General features: G+C 47.6%; 1 protein-coding gene across 3 annotated transcripts in view; it reads right to left on the bottom strand.

Annotated features, from left to right (window-relative positions):
- Positions 1 to 16,726, bottom strand: part of Ankrd27 (ankyrin repeat domain 27) — a 53,436-nt gene that overhangs the window by 21,351 nt on the left and 15,359 nt on the right. For all 3 annotated transcript variants that reach the window (XM_031386213.1, XM_031386212.1, XM_031386211.1), the window contains exons 5-17: positions 15,806 to 15,960; positions 14,751 to 14,810; positions 14,614 to 14,667; positions 14,465 to 14,530; positions 14,089 to 14,165; positions 12,464 to 12,585; positions 10,932 to 11,010; positions 9,645 to 9,777; positions 5,929 to 6,021; positions 3,838 to 3,965; positions 3,305 to 3,387; positions 2,441 to 2,556; positions 1,440 to 1,532 (exon numbers count right to left, since the gene is read on the bottom strand). In XM_031386213.1, coding sequence (XP_031242073.1) covers positions 1,440 to 1,532; positions 2,441 to 2,556; positions 3,305 to 3,387; positions 3,838 to 3,965; positions 5,929 to 6,021; positions 9,645 to 9,777; positions 10,932 to 11,010; positions 12,464 to 12,585; positions 14,089 to 14,165; positions 14,465 to 14,530; positions 14,614 to 14,667; positions 14,751 to 14,810; positions 15,806 to 15,960 — 1,259 coding nt within the window. The remainder of the gene's footprint in view (positions 1 to 1,439; positions 1,533 to 2,440; positions 2,557 to 3,304; positions 3,388 to 3,837; positions 3,966 to 5,928; positions 6,022 to 9,644; positions 9,778 to 10,931; positions 11,011 to 12,463; positions 12,586 to 14,088; positions 14,166 to 14,464; positions 14,531 to 14,613; positions 14,668 to 14,750; positions 14,811 to 15,805; positions 15,961 to 16,726) is intronic.

Genomic DNA, 16,726 nt, shown 5'->3' with positions numbered 1-16,726 from the left:
AAATGAGGGGGAAGACAGGTAACAGATATATACATAGTAAAGTAACAGACAGAAATGGGAACCATAGGGTTCCTACATACTGGGATAGAATGTAATATACAAAGTTTAAGATGACTAAACATGATTTAACTTTGGGGTTAGATCCTGGGGCAATTAGGTCTTACATTACTCACCATACAGCATCTGTAATACACTGAACATTGAGTTGTTTTAAATTACAGGTCTATCAGATGGCTGCACAGATAAACACACTAGCTACACAAGCCTGGGGCTCCATCCCAGAACCCCTGTAACGGTGTGCACTGGCTAGTTTTTGTCAGCTTGACAAACTAACGTTTTCTGGGAAGAGGGAACCTCAAGTCTGACAATGCCTCCATCACACTGGCCCGTAAGCAAGTCTGTGCAGGATTTGTTGTTTGATGAGGTAAAACCTAGCCCATTATGGTGGGGCTATCCCTGAGCTGGTAGTCTTGGGTTGTATAAGAAAGCAGGCTGAGCAAGCCTGGGGAGCAAGCCAGTAAGCAGCATTCCTTTGTGGTCTCTGCTTCAGTTCCTGCCTCTGGGAATCTCTCCTTGAGTTATTATCCTGACTTCTTTCACATGGACTGTGACATGCAATAGAAAATAAACAGTTTCCCTCCCCAAGTTGCTCGTTGCATGCATGGTCTTGATGTGTCTCATAATACAGTCGGTGGGTCTGATGATGCTTGTATTCAAAGGCGAAAATCTGTATTGCTCCAAGTGGAGCAAATCCTCAAGTATACCAGCTTTTGTTATGCAAATCTTGCCCCCCTCCCATTACCCGTGACTGGTTAATAAAGATGCCTACAGCCTGTTGCTGGGCAGAAGAGAGAGAGGTGAAGCACTGGTTCAGCTTGGGGTCTGAAGCAGAGATCAGGAGGTAGAGAGAGGAAGAAGGTACCATGGAGTAGGTAGATCATGAACACATGGCCATGAGGACTGGCCGTTGGAGTGGGAGCAGCCCAGGCAGAACACAGCACGTGACATCTTGGGGTTATTGACAGGGAAGCAGACAAAATAGTGTAGAGGGCTGATATGTGCACAACTCTAATGCTTTAAGGCTTCTTATAAATACGAAGGTTTGTGTCTTTTATTTAGGAACTGAACAATCAAAGGTGGGGTAGAAACCCCCAATTATTATATACCACAACATCATAGCAATAGAAACCAAACTCTGGAAAGATGGAAGGAAAGAATGATTCCACACAGTTGTCACCCTCTGACCTCCAGACATCATGGCACCCAACCCAATGTGCACACACCATGCACACACACGATAAAAAGTAAATAAAAAAAAATTAAAACCACATACCAATGCTTCAATCACTATAAAACAGAACACAACACTGGTCTAGTTTCAAATCTGTATTTGCGAGAGATACGAAAAGCAGCGCTTGGGGGCAGCAGGGGCCACTTACATCCTCCTGCCCGTAGGTGCAGGCCAGGTGCAGTGGAGTGTTGCCGTTGTTGTCCTGAATCTCAGTGCTGGCCTTGTAGTGCAGCAGCAGCAGCTGGCAGAGGAGATAAGACAGCAGCTGAACCCCAGAAAGAGCATGGAGCACACAACAGTGTCCTTCCAGGGAGGTCACGGTCCTATCCTAAACATTACATAGGCTGTGCACTCCTGGCCCTAAATCCAAAATTAATTAATTAATTCCCTCCCTCCCTCCCTTCCTCCCTCTCTCCCTCCCTTCCTTCCTTTCTCTTCTCCCAACCGCCATGCTAGGGGAGAAACTCAAAGCCTCACCAACAGGTGCTTGAGCAAAGAGATACACCCCTAACTCCCCAATCTTGAAAAGCATTGAGCTTTTAATGCAACTGAAGTAGAAAACTCCATACCATGTCTAGTGTGTCAGAGGCACCTGACAGGTGCCAAAGCAGAGGAATACTTAGGACACTTCAAATATTATACCAAACGACCTTTAGATCAAGTGCCTAATATTCCAAACTCCAAGAGGATCTAAGACAATCCAAAACACCCCAGCATTAAAATGAAGGCTACTCAACCTGTATCGCTATTAAAATTATGCCATTGCAGGCTGGCAAGATGGGTAAGCAGATAAAGGCAATTGCCATCAAGCCTGACCACCTGAGTTCAATTCCTGCGACCCACATGGTGGAAGAGGAAAACAGACAGCGAGCTTTTCTTAGACCTCCACATGTGCATTGTGGCTCACATGCACCCATACATATGTAATATTCACATACATCACTGTTCCCATCAACACAAAGTTTAAAGGGAAATGTCCAGAACCTTGCCCTTCCCACCCTGAGATGATCAGGGATTTCTCCATCTCAACCCATCTTCAGGGAGGTCCCTTGGACTCCAGGTTCCTCATGCCTGGCAGCTAGCACTGGATTAGTGCATGGTGCAGCCATGAAGCCACCATGCAAGGCTACACATAATCCTGCTGCTTACCGTCACACTTTGGAAGCCTTTCTGACATGCCAGATGTAAGGGAGTGGACCCATGATAGTCTGTGGCGTTCACTACGGCACCTTTGGAGACCAGGAAGTCAATGAGGGATGCCTGACCTGCAGAACAGAAGGATCTCTTGTTGGTAGAGGAAATAGAGGGGCTCCCACCTACAATGCTACCTCACTCTGGATAGCCCTGGCAGGAAACCCACCAGGAGACAAAGTTCCAGTTGTACGAGAGCCAGAGCTGACATGAGTCAGGCTCTGCAGACTTGAATCCCTGTGGGATGCTCTATGAAGGGAGCACACCCACCTCTGTTCTCAGTAACAATGGACCAGGGGCTGGCAAGATGGCCCCGAGGATAAGAGCACTGGCTGCTCTTCCAGAGGACCCAGGTTTGATTTCCAGCATCCACATGGTGGCTAACATTTGTACTCCAGTCCCTAGTTTTGAGCTGGACTCTCACTCTATAGCTCAAACTGGTCTTGAACTCAGAATCCTCTTGCCTCAGCTTCCTCAGTGGCTGAAATTACAGGTCTGCATCATTACACCTGGCTTAACATCATCTTTGAGGATGGAGATATGTGAACCCCAAGTCACAATTCTGTGAGATCGTCTTAGTGACATTCCAGCCTGTCCTCACTGGCCAGCAGCAGCCCCAAGCTTGGAGAGCCACATGAGGTCCTCTTCCAGCCTGTGAGGTAGCATGGTGGCCAGCAAAGCCAGAGGGACACTTGTCAATCTTTCCTGCTCTGTGGGATATGCCCACAACATAGCCCCTGCCAGTATCCCATCACCTGAGCCTCCACTAGCCCATGAGGTACCATTCTTTTGCCTCACAGAAGCCAGCCCAGGGCCACATACCACAGAGGGCAGCCACATGGAGGGGTGTTTGACCTCTGTCATCTCTGGAGAAAGGAGTGACAACTGACGGGTCATTCAGCCTCCTGAAACAGAAAGAATTTGTAGAAAAATACAACAGGGAAAGGCAAGGCAAAGCCCTGCCCTGCCAGGCTGCATGAGATGGTGCCAAAGTGGAGGCCATCCAACATGAGACCCTTTCAGGCCTCTGTGGGGTGAGAATCTGAGGCCTGTAGCTTCAGTGTCCTTCTTAGGCCTCAGCACACTACAAAATTGCCCTTAGAGCACAAAGGGAAGCCAAAAAGTCACAGAAGGAACTGGCACCCACCCCTCTACATCTTAAAACCCTCTTGTGAGGTTCAGGCAGGATGTATGCAAAGCTCTGGGATGCAGCTGAAGATGTGGAAGAGGCAAGTGTGTCACCCTGCACTCGGGACAAGAGCTGACAGCCAAAGGGCAATGGAAAGGGTTCAATTTCATGGCTGCAGCTCATAAATCCTCACCCTGGCTCTCTGAGCCTCCAAGGCCCCTCTTACCCAGAGACAAGCTTCTCACACTCCTCACAGGAGCAAAGTGGGTGGCACATCTTTTGCATGGCGTCTTTGTCCTGGTCGTCTTGGCTCAGAAGTCTTTCCACTTCCTCTTGGTTACCAGAGGCGATGTGCTAAAGGGGGCATCCCGAATACTATCAATGTTATGGAATCACTTACTTTCTAAGAAATGGTTCTTTTGGTTTGGTGTGGTGTGGTATAGTGTGGTGTGGTGTGGTGTGGTTTGGTTTGGTTTGCTATGGTTTGGTGTGATGCAGTTTGGTGTGGTGTGGTGTGGTTTGGTGTGGTTTGGTTTGGTTTGGTTTGGTGTGGTTTAGTTTGGTGTGGTGTGGTTTGGTTTGGTTTGGTTTGGTGTGGAGTGGTGTGGTTTGGTTTGGTTTGGTTTGGTGTGGAGTGGTTTGGTTTGGTATGGTTTGGTTTAGTGTGGTTTGGTTTGGTTTGGTTTGGTGTGGCTTGGCTTGGTTTGGTGTGGTGTGGTGTGGTTTGGTGTGGTCTACTTGTGGGTGGACCCAGGGTGCTATACACACTAGGCAAGCACTCTCTCATGGAACCACAACCTGGATCTTCTTCAGCTTAGAGAAAGGATCTCACCAAATTACATATGCTGGTCTAGAATTTGTAATCCCCCTGCCTCAGCCTCCTGAAAGGCTGGGATGACAAGCCTGGACCACCAAGCCTGGTTTATTTCATTTTAAAATAGGTCTCATTCTGTAGCCAGGGCTATCCTTGGACTCTTTTTTTGTTTGTTTGTTTGTTTCCATTTTCAAGACAGGGTTTCTCTGTGTAGCTCTGATTATCCTGGAACTTGCTCTGTAGACCAGGCTAGCCTTAAACTCAGACCTCCACCTGCCTCGGCCTCCGAGTGCTTCTCTGAGATGACGCTGAAATGGCTGTTCTTTGGGACTGGTTTCCAGCCTGTCTGGGCAGATGGAGACACTGGCTCAGCCCGTGACTGAGATGAAGCCACTCCTGGTGACAGCTTCAGGGCAACATGAATTCACATTCAATTACTGTTTCTATAAATGCAGTCACTTTTTTTTTTTTTTAAACAACCTGACAAATTTCCAAAGCACTAAGAAGAGGTACACAATCCATCTCAGGTTTCAGTGTAGATTTTGACACTTCATTAGCAAAAGCCTCAGTTCTGTAGGGTGACACAAACCTTTAGCCCTAGCACTCAGGAGGCAGAGGCAAGAGAATCATGAATTTAAGTCCCGCATGGGCTACATAGATAGACGCTGTCTCAAAGTGCCATGGACTGAGGTCACAGCTCAGTCATAGAATACCAGCCTAGAATCCACCAGTAAAGGGCTAGGGTGTGGCTCAGCCGCAAAGTGCTTACTTAGCATGTGCAAGGTCTTGGGTTCAATTTCCAGAACTGACAAGGAAGGGAGAGAGGGAGACAGACGGATGGATGGACAGACAGACAAAGTCTCAGTGTTATCTCTCTAGTAACCAATTGGATCCTAGGCTAAAAGGAAAGAAAATAGCTGCAATAGCAGGCCCACCCCCACCCCCTGCCCCCAGAATACAAGCCCATGAGGCTGATGTGCTCCCTCTAGGGATCTGCTCTGTCTGGCTCCCAGAAGCCTAAAAATATCAGCAGACTCTTAGGCAGTCCATAGTGATGGCTAGAAACTGCCTCATGAGTTTCCCAGGAGTCAGTGAGCATCTGAATAGGGAGCTTCCTGCACTCAGGACCAAAAGCTCCGGAATCTGATGCTGCACCCTCAGCTATGGCCTACCACAGTAATACTGGCACCTTGGGTCCAGGAGAGGTACCAGGAAGAGGTCCCACTGAGCTGGCCTTGAATGACAAAGGTTATGAGGCCCAGCAGCCCCTGTGCGCTATGCAGCGGTAACTGTACAGCAGCCCCTGTGCGCTATGCAGTGGTAACCGTACAGCAGCCCCTGTGTGCTATGCAGCGATAACCGTACAGTATTTGTGGGAAGACAGGTAGTCTTCCGACCACTCTCCCAGACAGAACACAAATTAATCTCCCCAGGCCTTTTACAGACACTGAAAGATGGGACAATGCTCACACATCACCTCCAAAGAACATCCTAGCATCTTACCTTAAACAGGCAGTCAATGGGTGTTGATGTCATCTGAGACAATAAGTTCATCCTCTGCTTGAGAAATAGTCTGTCGCCAAATCCCTCAGCGTCCTGTGGTCATCACACATCACAGACCTGTCATGGACCCTTCCTGGAGAGGTCCCAGGCACAAGCCCTGTCATCCCTCCCGGGCATGGCCCTCAGGGTCTCTCCCACCCAGATCTGCTCTCTGAGACGAAGCGCAGATCCTCCTCAGCAGGGAATGGGGACAAAGGGACGTGAGCTCTGAAGACTGTGGTCTGCGCAGCAAGGCTGCAAGGTGAAGAAAGTCATCTACAGGGGTGGAATTTGCCACACACACGCCATCATCATCACCCAGATTGACGCTTGGCTCATCCTAGCCTCCGCCCCTCTCTGACCTCCCTTCTCATGCCTGAATGGCCTGACTCTGTTGCTTAATCCAGGGCTGTGGACGACATCACCTGACACTGCTTTCTACTTCCTGATGTCAAGCAGCAGGAGGAATCTCGTTTCATGAATCTGCTCATGAAAACGCCTGTCTAATTCACTGGGAAAAAAATCTAGGAAGGTACAGAGGAATTCCTGACTCCTCTCTCACCCCTAACACTTAGTGCTTGGGATCTACCCAAATCCACATATTCAGCCTTTCCTATCAAAGGTAATGCTCACCTGGACACAAAAAGGTCTAGAAATTTGGGGCTGGGGAGATGGCAAGGTGCTTGCTGCTCTTTTAGAGGACCCAAGTTCAGTTCCCAGCTCCCATATCAGGTGGCTCACAACTGCCTGTAAATCCAGCTACAGGGAATCTGATGCCCTCTGTGGCTTTCACAGGTACTGCACACATACAGCTACACACACACACACACACACACATACATACAAATAAAATATAAAAATCTAGAAAATAATACTTTATTAGCTATTAGTTACTGTTACTACCTGACGATCATGATGGCTAAAACTCTGTGCGTGCAGGTAGTGTCTGAGGCAAGACTTTCAATTTTATATACTATTTGTTTCATGTGCTTGCTTTGTTTTGCAGTGCCAGGGTCTTACCATGCTAGCCAAAGCCCTATCTTGAAGAAATGACACCAGCTTCTCACTGCAGAATTTGAATCAAAGTGATCAACACTGAGCCATGCCCCTAGCCCCTCACTGGGCGATTCTAGGCAGAGGCTCTACCAATGAGCCATACTCCTAGCACCTCACCCAGGGATTTTAGGCAGAGGCTCTACCAATGAGCGACACCCTCAGTCCCTCACTGAGTGATTCCAGGCAGGGGCTCTACCACTGAGCCATGCCCACAGCACCTCATTGGGAGATTCTAGGCAAGGGTTCTACCACTGAGCTACACCCCCAGTCTTGTGCCTATTTTACAGAATCATCCCTACCACAATGTCCCCACGCTCACTTGGGCCCCTGGAACCAACTGGGACAATGACATATGAAGAACTTCTTTCCAAAGAGTCTTGGTGGGAGGCAAAGGAAATGTTTTTCAAGACAGGTGATGCTGGAAACTCACGGGCCCTGGCAACATGGCAGAACATGGTTCTTTCTTTACATGTCTCTAAGTTCTGACTAGGCTATGGATGAAGCCAACAGTGCACGGCAGGAGGGATCCTCTCCAGGGTCGTCTATCAAGCATCACCCCTATGTCTGCCCACCTCCAACAAGGACTGACTAATGTGATATACGAAGGCTGCCAGCACCTCAGAAGAAGCCGTCTCTGTCCCCAGCTGCCTCATGCTTAAATAAAGCTGCAGCAATCTGCTTTGTGTGGTGACTGACAGCTGAGGAGCTTAGGACCAGAAAGACATCAAAGGCATGGTATAGCAGGTCAGTCGGGGATCTTTTCTCAAGTCTGAGGTGAAAGCTGAAAAGTAGCAATGAAAGGTGGAGCACCTAGGACTAGATCTGCGGGGGAAAAGCAAGTGCTCAGAAAAGCATATAACCCAGAGGCTCCTCGAGCAAATACTGGAGGAACTCAGAGGCGGGCCTGGCGACGAATGCTATCATCTCAGTGGGGAAGGATTGGGAGCTGAAGGTCAGGTCAGTCTAAGCAGAAAGATCGCACCTCCAAAAGCAAGGGCTCAGAAAAGACTGCATGCTTAAGGACCCAAGTCACATGCCCAGCATCACCTTTCCAAAACCAAAAAGCCAATGAGAAAGAAAGCAAGGCAGATCAGGAGGGTGTAAGAACGAAGCAGAGATGTAACATTTAAAAAAATGTAAATATGTAGGGCTGGAGAGACGGCTCAGTGGTTAAGAATACCTGCAGCTCTCCCAGAGGGCCTTAGTTCAGTTCCCCAGTGCCCACATCAGGTGGCTCCCAACTGCCTGTAACTGCAGTTCCAGGGGACCCAGCACCCTCTTCTGCCTCTTCAGGAGCCTGCAAACCCCCCGTCCCTACCCCTCTCTCTCTCACATAGACATAAATCTTAAAAACTAAGTAGTAGGCAAGTGTCCGTTTATTCCAAGGGTCTCCACCTTGATTCTGACGCCATCGCTGTAGGAATTGTTTTCAGACAGCTGAAGTCTCCATTTATGAACATCCTAAAGATGCCTGTGGCTAGCACAAGTTTCACAACACTCTGAAGAGGAAACGTCTGTGAAACCAACTCAACTGACTGATATGCAGAAGCCTCCTCGTCTGCCGTGTGGAGATACACTGTCTCTCTCACCAGGGAAATGCCATCACCACATTATTGTTGGCTTCATGAATTCAAACTCTGTGAACTGAAAACAGCTGATCTGCAGTAAAAGCAGAGTCTATTCTTATATTTTTGGTTGTGAGCCTAACGGCTGAGCCATCTCTCCAGCCCTAGAGTCCATTCTTATGGACAGATTCCTATGTGGAGTCACAAGAGACAAGGGCACCACAGTACAGGCTGAGGCAATAGGTCAAGCAAGGTACAGGCATCTGTCAGGCCTGACCTGCTCAGCACCCAGGGGATGACTATGTATTTTTTTGTACAGGGTCTTACTACATGTAGCCCAGGCTGAACTCAAACTCATTCACCTCTCTGCATATTTTATTTATATTTATTTTTCCTTTTCCTTTGTCTTCTGGCACAATGCCCACAGTGAAGCCCAGGCTCACATGGACTCATCATGGGACCAGCTCAGCCTCAAGCTCACAGCAATCCTCCTGCCTCAGATTCCTAAGTGGTGGGGGCATGGCTGACCATGACTGACTTCAGCCTGGAGATCTTTCTGAGTACTACTGAGTCTTACCATTTTTCTGTCCACATGTAGTAAAACAAGCCCCTGATGAAACCTTGGCTTAAGATTCTCAATTTATTTACATAGAAACAGAACCACTCTCTCTCACCCAAGCTCACCAACTAAGCACACAATAAGGCCACTGAATCCTCAAATTGCACACACCAATTACCACTTCATGCTTACTATCATCACAGAGTCCCGATGTGTCGTATCTGGCTCCCTTCCCCACACTCGGGCGTCTGAAGATGGCAGGATTAACGGAGCAGGATACTGACAGTGTAAATCCCATTGGCAACACACCAGCTCTCACAATCAATTAGAGGCTTAACATGCAGTTTTTGAGTAGCTCTCAAACTTCATAACAATTAAACAGCTGAGGCTCCAGTCTTGGGAGACCATGGAAGAACAGTCACCCCCTCAACCCAGTTCTCTAAAGGTTCCCGGACAGCCACAGAAGGAGGGAGGGTGGGTTAGCAGGGAGACCTTACAGGCGGCTTTGTGGAGAGACTTCCTTGCCGGATGTATTCAATCGCAGCCTCGACTGAGGTCAGGCAGTATCCTAGCTCATCTTTGGCCGAGCTGCTAAATCTGAAGTTTTTGATGTAACTCAAATTTGCCATCCTAACCAAAAGAAGAAAAAGGGGTTACTGCTGGATAATGAACACTTTACAAACACTATTGACTTGTATGGCTGATTAAAATGCTCTGTCGAGTATATTCACTAGGGGTAGAGGCAGGGTAAATGGCTGCTGCCTGGCTTCATCCCACTGCACAAATTGTATACAATTAAGACAAGAAAACTACGAGTTACTTCCCTGGAAAAGGCTGGGTATTAGAAAGGCTCACATGTTTGAATGCTTGGCCCTTGGTAAAAGGAACTGTTTGGGAAGGATTGGGAGGCGTGGCCTTGTTAGATTAGGTCTAGCCTCTTTAAAGAAGGTATGTAAATGTCACTAAAGGTGGGCTTCAAGGTTTCAAAAGCACACGTTCTCTCTTTCTCCCTCTCTTTCTCCCTCTCTCCTTTCCTCCCTCTCTCTCCCTCTTCTTCTCCCTTTCTCTCTGTCTGAAGTTTACAGGTCATGCAAGCTCTCAGTTACTGATCCGGCACCTTGCCTGCCTGTCTTCCTGCCTGCCTGCCTGTCAGTACACTTCGGCCATGATGATTATGGACTAACCCTCTGAAAATGTACGCAAGTCCCAGTTAAATGCTTCCTTTTATAACTTGTCCTAGTGATAGTGTCTCTTCACAGCAATAGAGCAGTAACTAAGACAGCTGATTATTGGAGGTCTCAGATCCATGTGTATCTGCCTCCTAAGTGCTGGGATTAAAGGGGCAAGCAAGCTACCACACCTAGCTAGAAAGCTAATGTTGTAAAGTGAATTATGGTTTCCTGTGAGCTGGTGTCTGCTTCCTACACAGCGACAGCAATGGACTTGCTACATTCTTCACAAAGTGAAACAGCAGCTCTCAAGGCCTCAGTTTCCCCATCTCTCCACTGAAGGAAAGCCACCCCTGAAGGATGGAGGAGATAATACTGCCCTTAAGAGATACATCACTAAAGGCAACTTTGCCTGGATCACCCCAAATTCAAAATGCACAGAGCAGCCAGATTTTAAATTAGTGTATGCCAGTCAGAGTAGATCTCTCCTGAAATCCCGGGACTCAGGGGCTGAGGCAAGAAAAGCAAGAGCAGGGGGGCCAGCCTGGGCTGCAGGAGAGACCCTGCTCAAAAGAACCTAAATAGGTAAGGAATATTTTAACAAGAAAAGGTTACCAGTTAGGGATCTCTGTTTTCACAAGCAGATATAACAGGACGGAGAGAAGGTCATCAGCACACATGGTCTCCAAGTTCACTGCAAAGAGAAACACAGGCCCACAGCCTCCATGAGACCCAAACGGAAGGATGAAGCTCGCCTCTACTAACCAAGACCAAACCCACACTCCAGTGAAATCACACTCCAGGCGGAAAACGCTGCAGTTGCCTTGACAGCGTCCTGAACAGATATCAGAGTGAAAGGGATAAAAGAACGTACGGTTAGCCGAACGAAGCAGCACAGGCCTGTCATCCCAGCTTTTGGGCGTTAGAGGCAGGAGGATCCTGAGTTTGAAACCAGTCTGGGCTAAATGGTGAGTTTCAAGCCAGCCAGAACTATATAGTGAGACCTTGACTTAAAAAAATTAAAAGAGGGGGCTGGTGAGATGGCTTAGCCATTAAGAGCACTTAGGTTCCAAAGGTTTTGAGTTCAATATCCAGCAACCACACGGTGCCTCACAACCACCTGTAAGGGGATCTGATGCACATCTTCTGGCATATGGATGCATAGAACACTCATATAATAAAAATAAATAAATAAAAATTAAATTAATCAAAAGAAAAAAAGAAAAAGCTGGATGAGATAGTACACATCTGTAATCCTAGCAATGGGCGAGCTTAAGCCAGCCTGGGCTCCATAATGTGACCCTATCTCAAAACATCAACAACGGGGGCTGAAGAGATGGCTCGGAGGTTAAGAGCACTGAGTGTTCTTCCAGAGGTCCTCAGTTCAATTCCCAGCAACCACATGGTGGCTCACAACCCTCTGTAACGGGATCCAATGCCCTCTTCTGATGTGTCCGAAGAGAGCGACAGTGTACTCATATGCATAAAATATATCTTAAACAAACAAAAAAAATCAACAATGGAACCTAACTAAGTAAATGTCAAACAGTGCAGAAAGACAGACCACGAATGTCCCAGCCACCTCTGCCTCTCAGTGTCTCTCCTGAGAGAGAATCTAGTTTCTGGGATGGTTTATGAACCCGTCACCTAGAGGTATGCCGCCCCCACCTCCACCCTCTTCCTTGCTGCTGCTGGAAGTACACCAGATGCTTGCTTGATTATCCCTCTCAAGATTCTCTTCACTTTTTAGCAGCTCTAGGGATGGAATCTGGGTGGAGGGGCTCATGAACACCCAGCAAGAGCTCAGCCACTAAGTGACAAAACCCAACCCCTACTTTACTTTTACCCTGGATTTATTTATATATATATATAAATGTTTTATATATATGTATATATATGCAAATGTATATATGTATATACAAATACACACACATATATATGGAGAGAGAAAGAGAGAGAGAGAGGTGAGCTAGTCTAACACCCACCCCAGCTCGACCCAGCTGAAGCTGCTACTTTTCTCTCTCAGGCTTTGCTAACCTGCTCCTGCCTTACCCACCCCGCAGGACACTCCCCATGCAACTCTGGTCCCTTGGAGGTGTTCTCCCCATCTGCTGTCTCACCCAGCCCGGTCCCTTCCAAGCACCAACCTCTCTGGCTGGGAGACTGTGTCATGAGCTGGACCACCTTCCGCAGGCACAGCAGCTTCTGCTGTGGTGATGTGCACTTGTTCAGCTGCCCCAGCTCTCTCTTTGCCCGAGGGATGTTGAAGCTGTGATTTGCAAAGTGGAAATTTCAGGCCACGGTGGAGGGCCCAATGTGCTTATCCTGGTCATACACCTGCTTAGACATTTCTTACAGCTTCAAGGGATGACCAACAAAAAATAGACTGAGAAGAACTCTGATGCAGGTCGGTGGCATTCCACTCAGGCTTGCAGACAAGAGAGCTTCACCAGGAACTCAAAAATATATAAATCCAGAAGCCCAACCTAGAGGTCTGTGATCCTGGCACTCGGGAAGCTGAGGCAGGCAGAAGGATTACGATTTCAAAGCCAGCCTGGACTACACAGGGCACCTCAAGTATAAAGGTAGCTATTATCTCAAAAAAAAAAAAAAAAAATGTGTGTGTGTGTGTGTGTATGTATATATAGGCTGGCTGGAGAGATGGCTCAGTGGTTAAGAGCATGTGATGTTCTTGTTCCTGGCACCCACACTGGGCAGCTTACAATTGCCTGTGACACTGGCTCCTCTGGTCTCTGAGGGCAACTGAGCTCACATACACATACCCACAGAGAGATGCGTATACATATAACTCAAAAAAAATAAAATAAAATTTTAAAATAGTATGGAGCTAGAGAGGTGGCTCAGTGGTTAAGAGCACTGGCTGCTCTAAAAGACCCATGTTTGATTCACAGCATCTACACAGTGGCTCATTACTGACTCTAATCCCAGGAATTCTGATGCCCTCTCCTGGCTTCCAAGGGCACTGCACACATGTGTGCACATACACGCTAAAATAAAATTAAAAAGAAGGAAAAAAAAATTGTTTTTTAAACCTCCAATGGGAACTCGCTGCCCTGCCGCAAAGGAAGGTTCTGTTTTGTTTTGGAACTGCACTGAGATGCTTTCTTTTTTTGTTTGTTTGTTTGTTTTTCAAGACAGGGTTTCTCTGTGTAGCCCTGGCTGTCCTGGAACTCACTCTGTAGACCAGGCTGGCCTTGAACTCAGAAATCTGCCTGCCTCTGCCTCTCAAATGCTGGTATTAAAGGTACGCGCCACCTCTTCCTGGCAAGAAGGAAAAATTTTTACATGGCAACAAAAAATATTAACTTGTAAAAAATTTAATAAAAGCCCAAGATGGAAATAGCCCAACCATGAGGAGAGGCTTACACATCAACACTTCAGGCATATTTACCCTAGTGAAACTTACCTGGAGAGTGGGAGCCTTGGTGGCTGGGCTCTCTCAGAGCGACAGGTAAGGGCAGATGACCTCCACGTTGGGCCCAGCTGAGTGAGTCACATGCCCACCTGGAGACCGGCTATACGAAACCCTCCTGCCCTTAGCTCCCACCCAGCTGGCACACTGGCCCATAAACACAGGAGGGGACCAAGGCAGTCACCGCTCAACTTTGGCCATCTGGCATCATTGGGACCAAGTGGACAACTCCTTGGTTGTAACCACATCTAAACACGGCTGCCAAGTGGTCAAGGGGAGAAGATGGCACCCCAGCCGCAGCAAGCATGCTGAACTTCCAAAGCTGTGAAACGGACTCACCTGAACTCAGGTTTCACGCCAATGTCTTTCTGCTGGAGATCTTGAAGGCTTCTGGTGATTTTGTTAAAGGCGGCATCCTAACAACAGATTTCAAATTTCTTTCATTTAAGATTTTTGTTTATTTGGTTGGTTGTTTTGAGACAGGGTCTCTCTACCAAGCTCCAGCTATTCTGGAACATGTGATTGCAGGTATCCACAGAAGCTAGAAGAAGATGCTAGGTCTCCCAGACCTGCAGTTATGGAATGCTGTGAGCCACCCTTCATGGGTCATCTTAGGTCATCTACAAAAGCAGTGTTGAGCTATCTTTCCAGTCCCAACACTTGGGACTTCTTAGGTTAAGGCTCTCATCCCGGAGAACAAAGACTGCAAACTTACCTCGCTTGCCTCCATGGTCCCCACGTATTTAAAGATCAGGTCGTAAATATCGTGATGGACATATATCTGTGGAATCAATAGACAGGCTTGTGGTGCGTATCAGGTGACACACAGAGCCTCCCAGCCGCTGCCCTTCACTCTTTCCTTACCTCTACTGCCTGCTTCATCAGATTCATCTGGGCTTCCTGCTTTGCAAGAACCTTCTAGAATTCAAGAGAAATGCTGTTTGAGAGTCTGGATCTGCACATGTGCAAGCTGCTGTTGTTCTGTTTAGACACGTGCTTACCAGGTGAGAGTCTCTGAGAAGCTGTTGGAGGCATTTGGTGTAGAGAGCATTTACGGAGTCCTGTGCAACAAAGAACAGAGAGAAGAGACCCCTCTTACCACAAAAGCCTGGGTGGGCCACACCCAGGGGGACAGGCTGTAAGGCATATGCAAATCGTCTTCTAAAGGAGATATTCACCTCTATAAAATTATATTTATTTACAATGTGTCTGTAAACCCAACACACACTTGTCAGGCCTGGTAGCAAGTTCCTTTAGCCCCTGAGCCATGAGGTCAGCCCTCTACTTTTTAACATACTAATTTTATATATTTGTTTACATATTTGTGTGTGCAGAGGTCAGAGGTCAACCTCGGGTACCAGTTCTCACCCTTCCACCTTGCTTAGAGGCAGGACCTCTCTTTACTGTTTGCCACGATGCTGAGTACCTCAGGCTAGCTGGCTTATACGCTTCTGGCAGATTCTCCAGTCTCCACCTCCCATCTCCTCACCTAAGAACACTGAGGTGACAGACACATGCCACTGTATCCAACCGTTATATGGGTTCTGGGGATCTGAACTTAAGCTGTCCATCTTGCACGCTGAGCATTTCTACCCACTGAACACTTCTCCTGGCTCTCAACTTTTTAAATTATGGGGAAAAGTTCTCTTTGAGGTTAACACAGATGGCCACAGTAAGTAGGAGTTTTAGTTTCTTTATGATATTCATTTTTAGACTTTGCAGAGATTTTTCACTTCCTAAAGGGCCTTATGCTACTTTGTATAGTAGAAACTTTTTTTTTTGTTTTGTTTTTTGTGACAGAGTTTCTCTGTATAGCCCTGGTTGTCCTGGAACTCACTCTGTAGACCAGTCTGGCCTTGAACTCAGAAATCCACCTGCCTCTGCTGGGATTAAAGGCGTACGCCACCACTCCCCGGCAAATAGAAGCATTCTTAACAAAATTTCCCACCATGCAGTGAGTACCCAGGGTAGTTCTGGAGCACACAGACTAGTGGTTGGCACTGGAGTGGAGTGAGTGACAGTGGCCAGTTAGGCAGAATGAGACGCGGGTACTAACTATGTGATGACGGAGGCTCTTTCTTTCACATTCTCGGAATGTCCGGTGGAAAGATGCGATGTTCTTGTCAAATCTCTCTGAGTGTCTTCCCAAAAATTCTCTCACATCTTCGATGGTTTTCAGGGAAAAAGGATCTGAGGGTGCTGAAGGTTCTTCTGAGAAAAGAGAGCGAGGGTCAGGCTGGCTAAAGTTTTCAGTTTCCGGACCAATGGGGGTGGGGTGGGTGTGTTACATCCTTTCCCTGTTCCAGAAAGAAAGATCTAGAACACAACACAACACACACACACACACACACACACACACACACACACACGCTTCCAAGAGAGGATGGCCAAGGACCATGGAAGAAGGTAAAGAAATACCCTCATTTCAAACTACTGCCCAAGAAATATCCCAGTTGCAGGAAAGCCTGGAGTCCAGAAAGCCACATAAGGTCTTTTCAGGAAACAAACTGACAGCAATGTGTGACCCTAGGGACAACCCATGGGGCTGAGGTGAATGCACCAGGAAGCAGAATTATCCGGAGCTGCTTCGCGGTGCATTTGGCACAGGGACTATGCTGTTTCCTGGGGCAACTAGACAATCCACTGAAAACCAATGAGCTCTCCGAGAGGCAACGGTGCAGCTGATTTAATAAAGCCACAAGGTTAAGCCCTGTGGCTGAGCCCAGACTCAGCCAGCGCTCCAGCTCTGCACAGCTCCAGGGACAGCCTTCCTCAAGGGTTGATAAGAGCGCTGAGGCCTCGGGGCTGGAGTCCTAGTATATCCGCCAAGGTAGCCCCAATTCGCACATAGCCTTAGCAAGGGAAGCCATAGATCAAGTCCCAAAGGGGATTTTTATAGTTAGGTAGGTCTCTAATGGGCTCTTTGATATTTCTGTGTGGGTGACATTCAAGCATTTAACAGCTGGGGTTGGGGGTG

This window comes from Mastomys coucha, unplaced genomic scaffold, assembly GCF_008632895.1.
Source record: "Mastomys coucha isolate ucsf_1 unplaced genomic scaffold, UCSF_Mcou_1 pScaffold21, whole genome shotgun sequence".
In the NCBI taxonomy this organism is placed as follows: Eukaryota; Metazoa; Chordata; class Mammalia; order Rodentia; family Muridae; genus Mastomys; species Mastomys coucha.
Note: the sequence above shows the minus strand (reverse complement) of the source record. Positions and strands in the feature narration are given on the sequence as shown.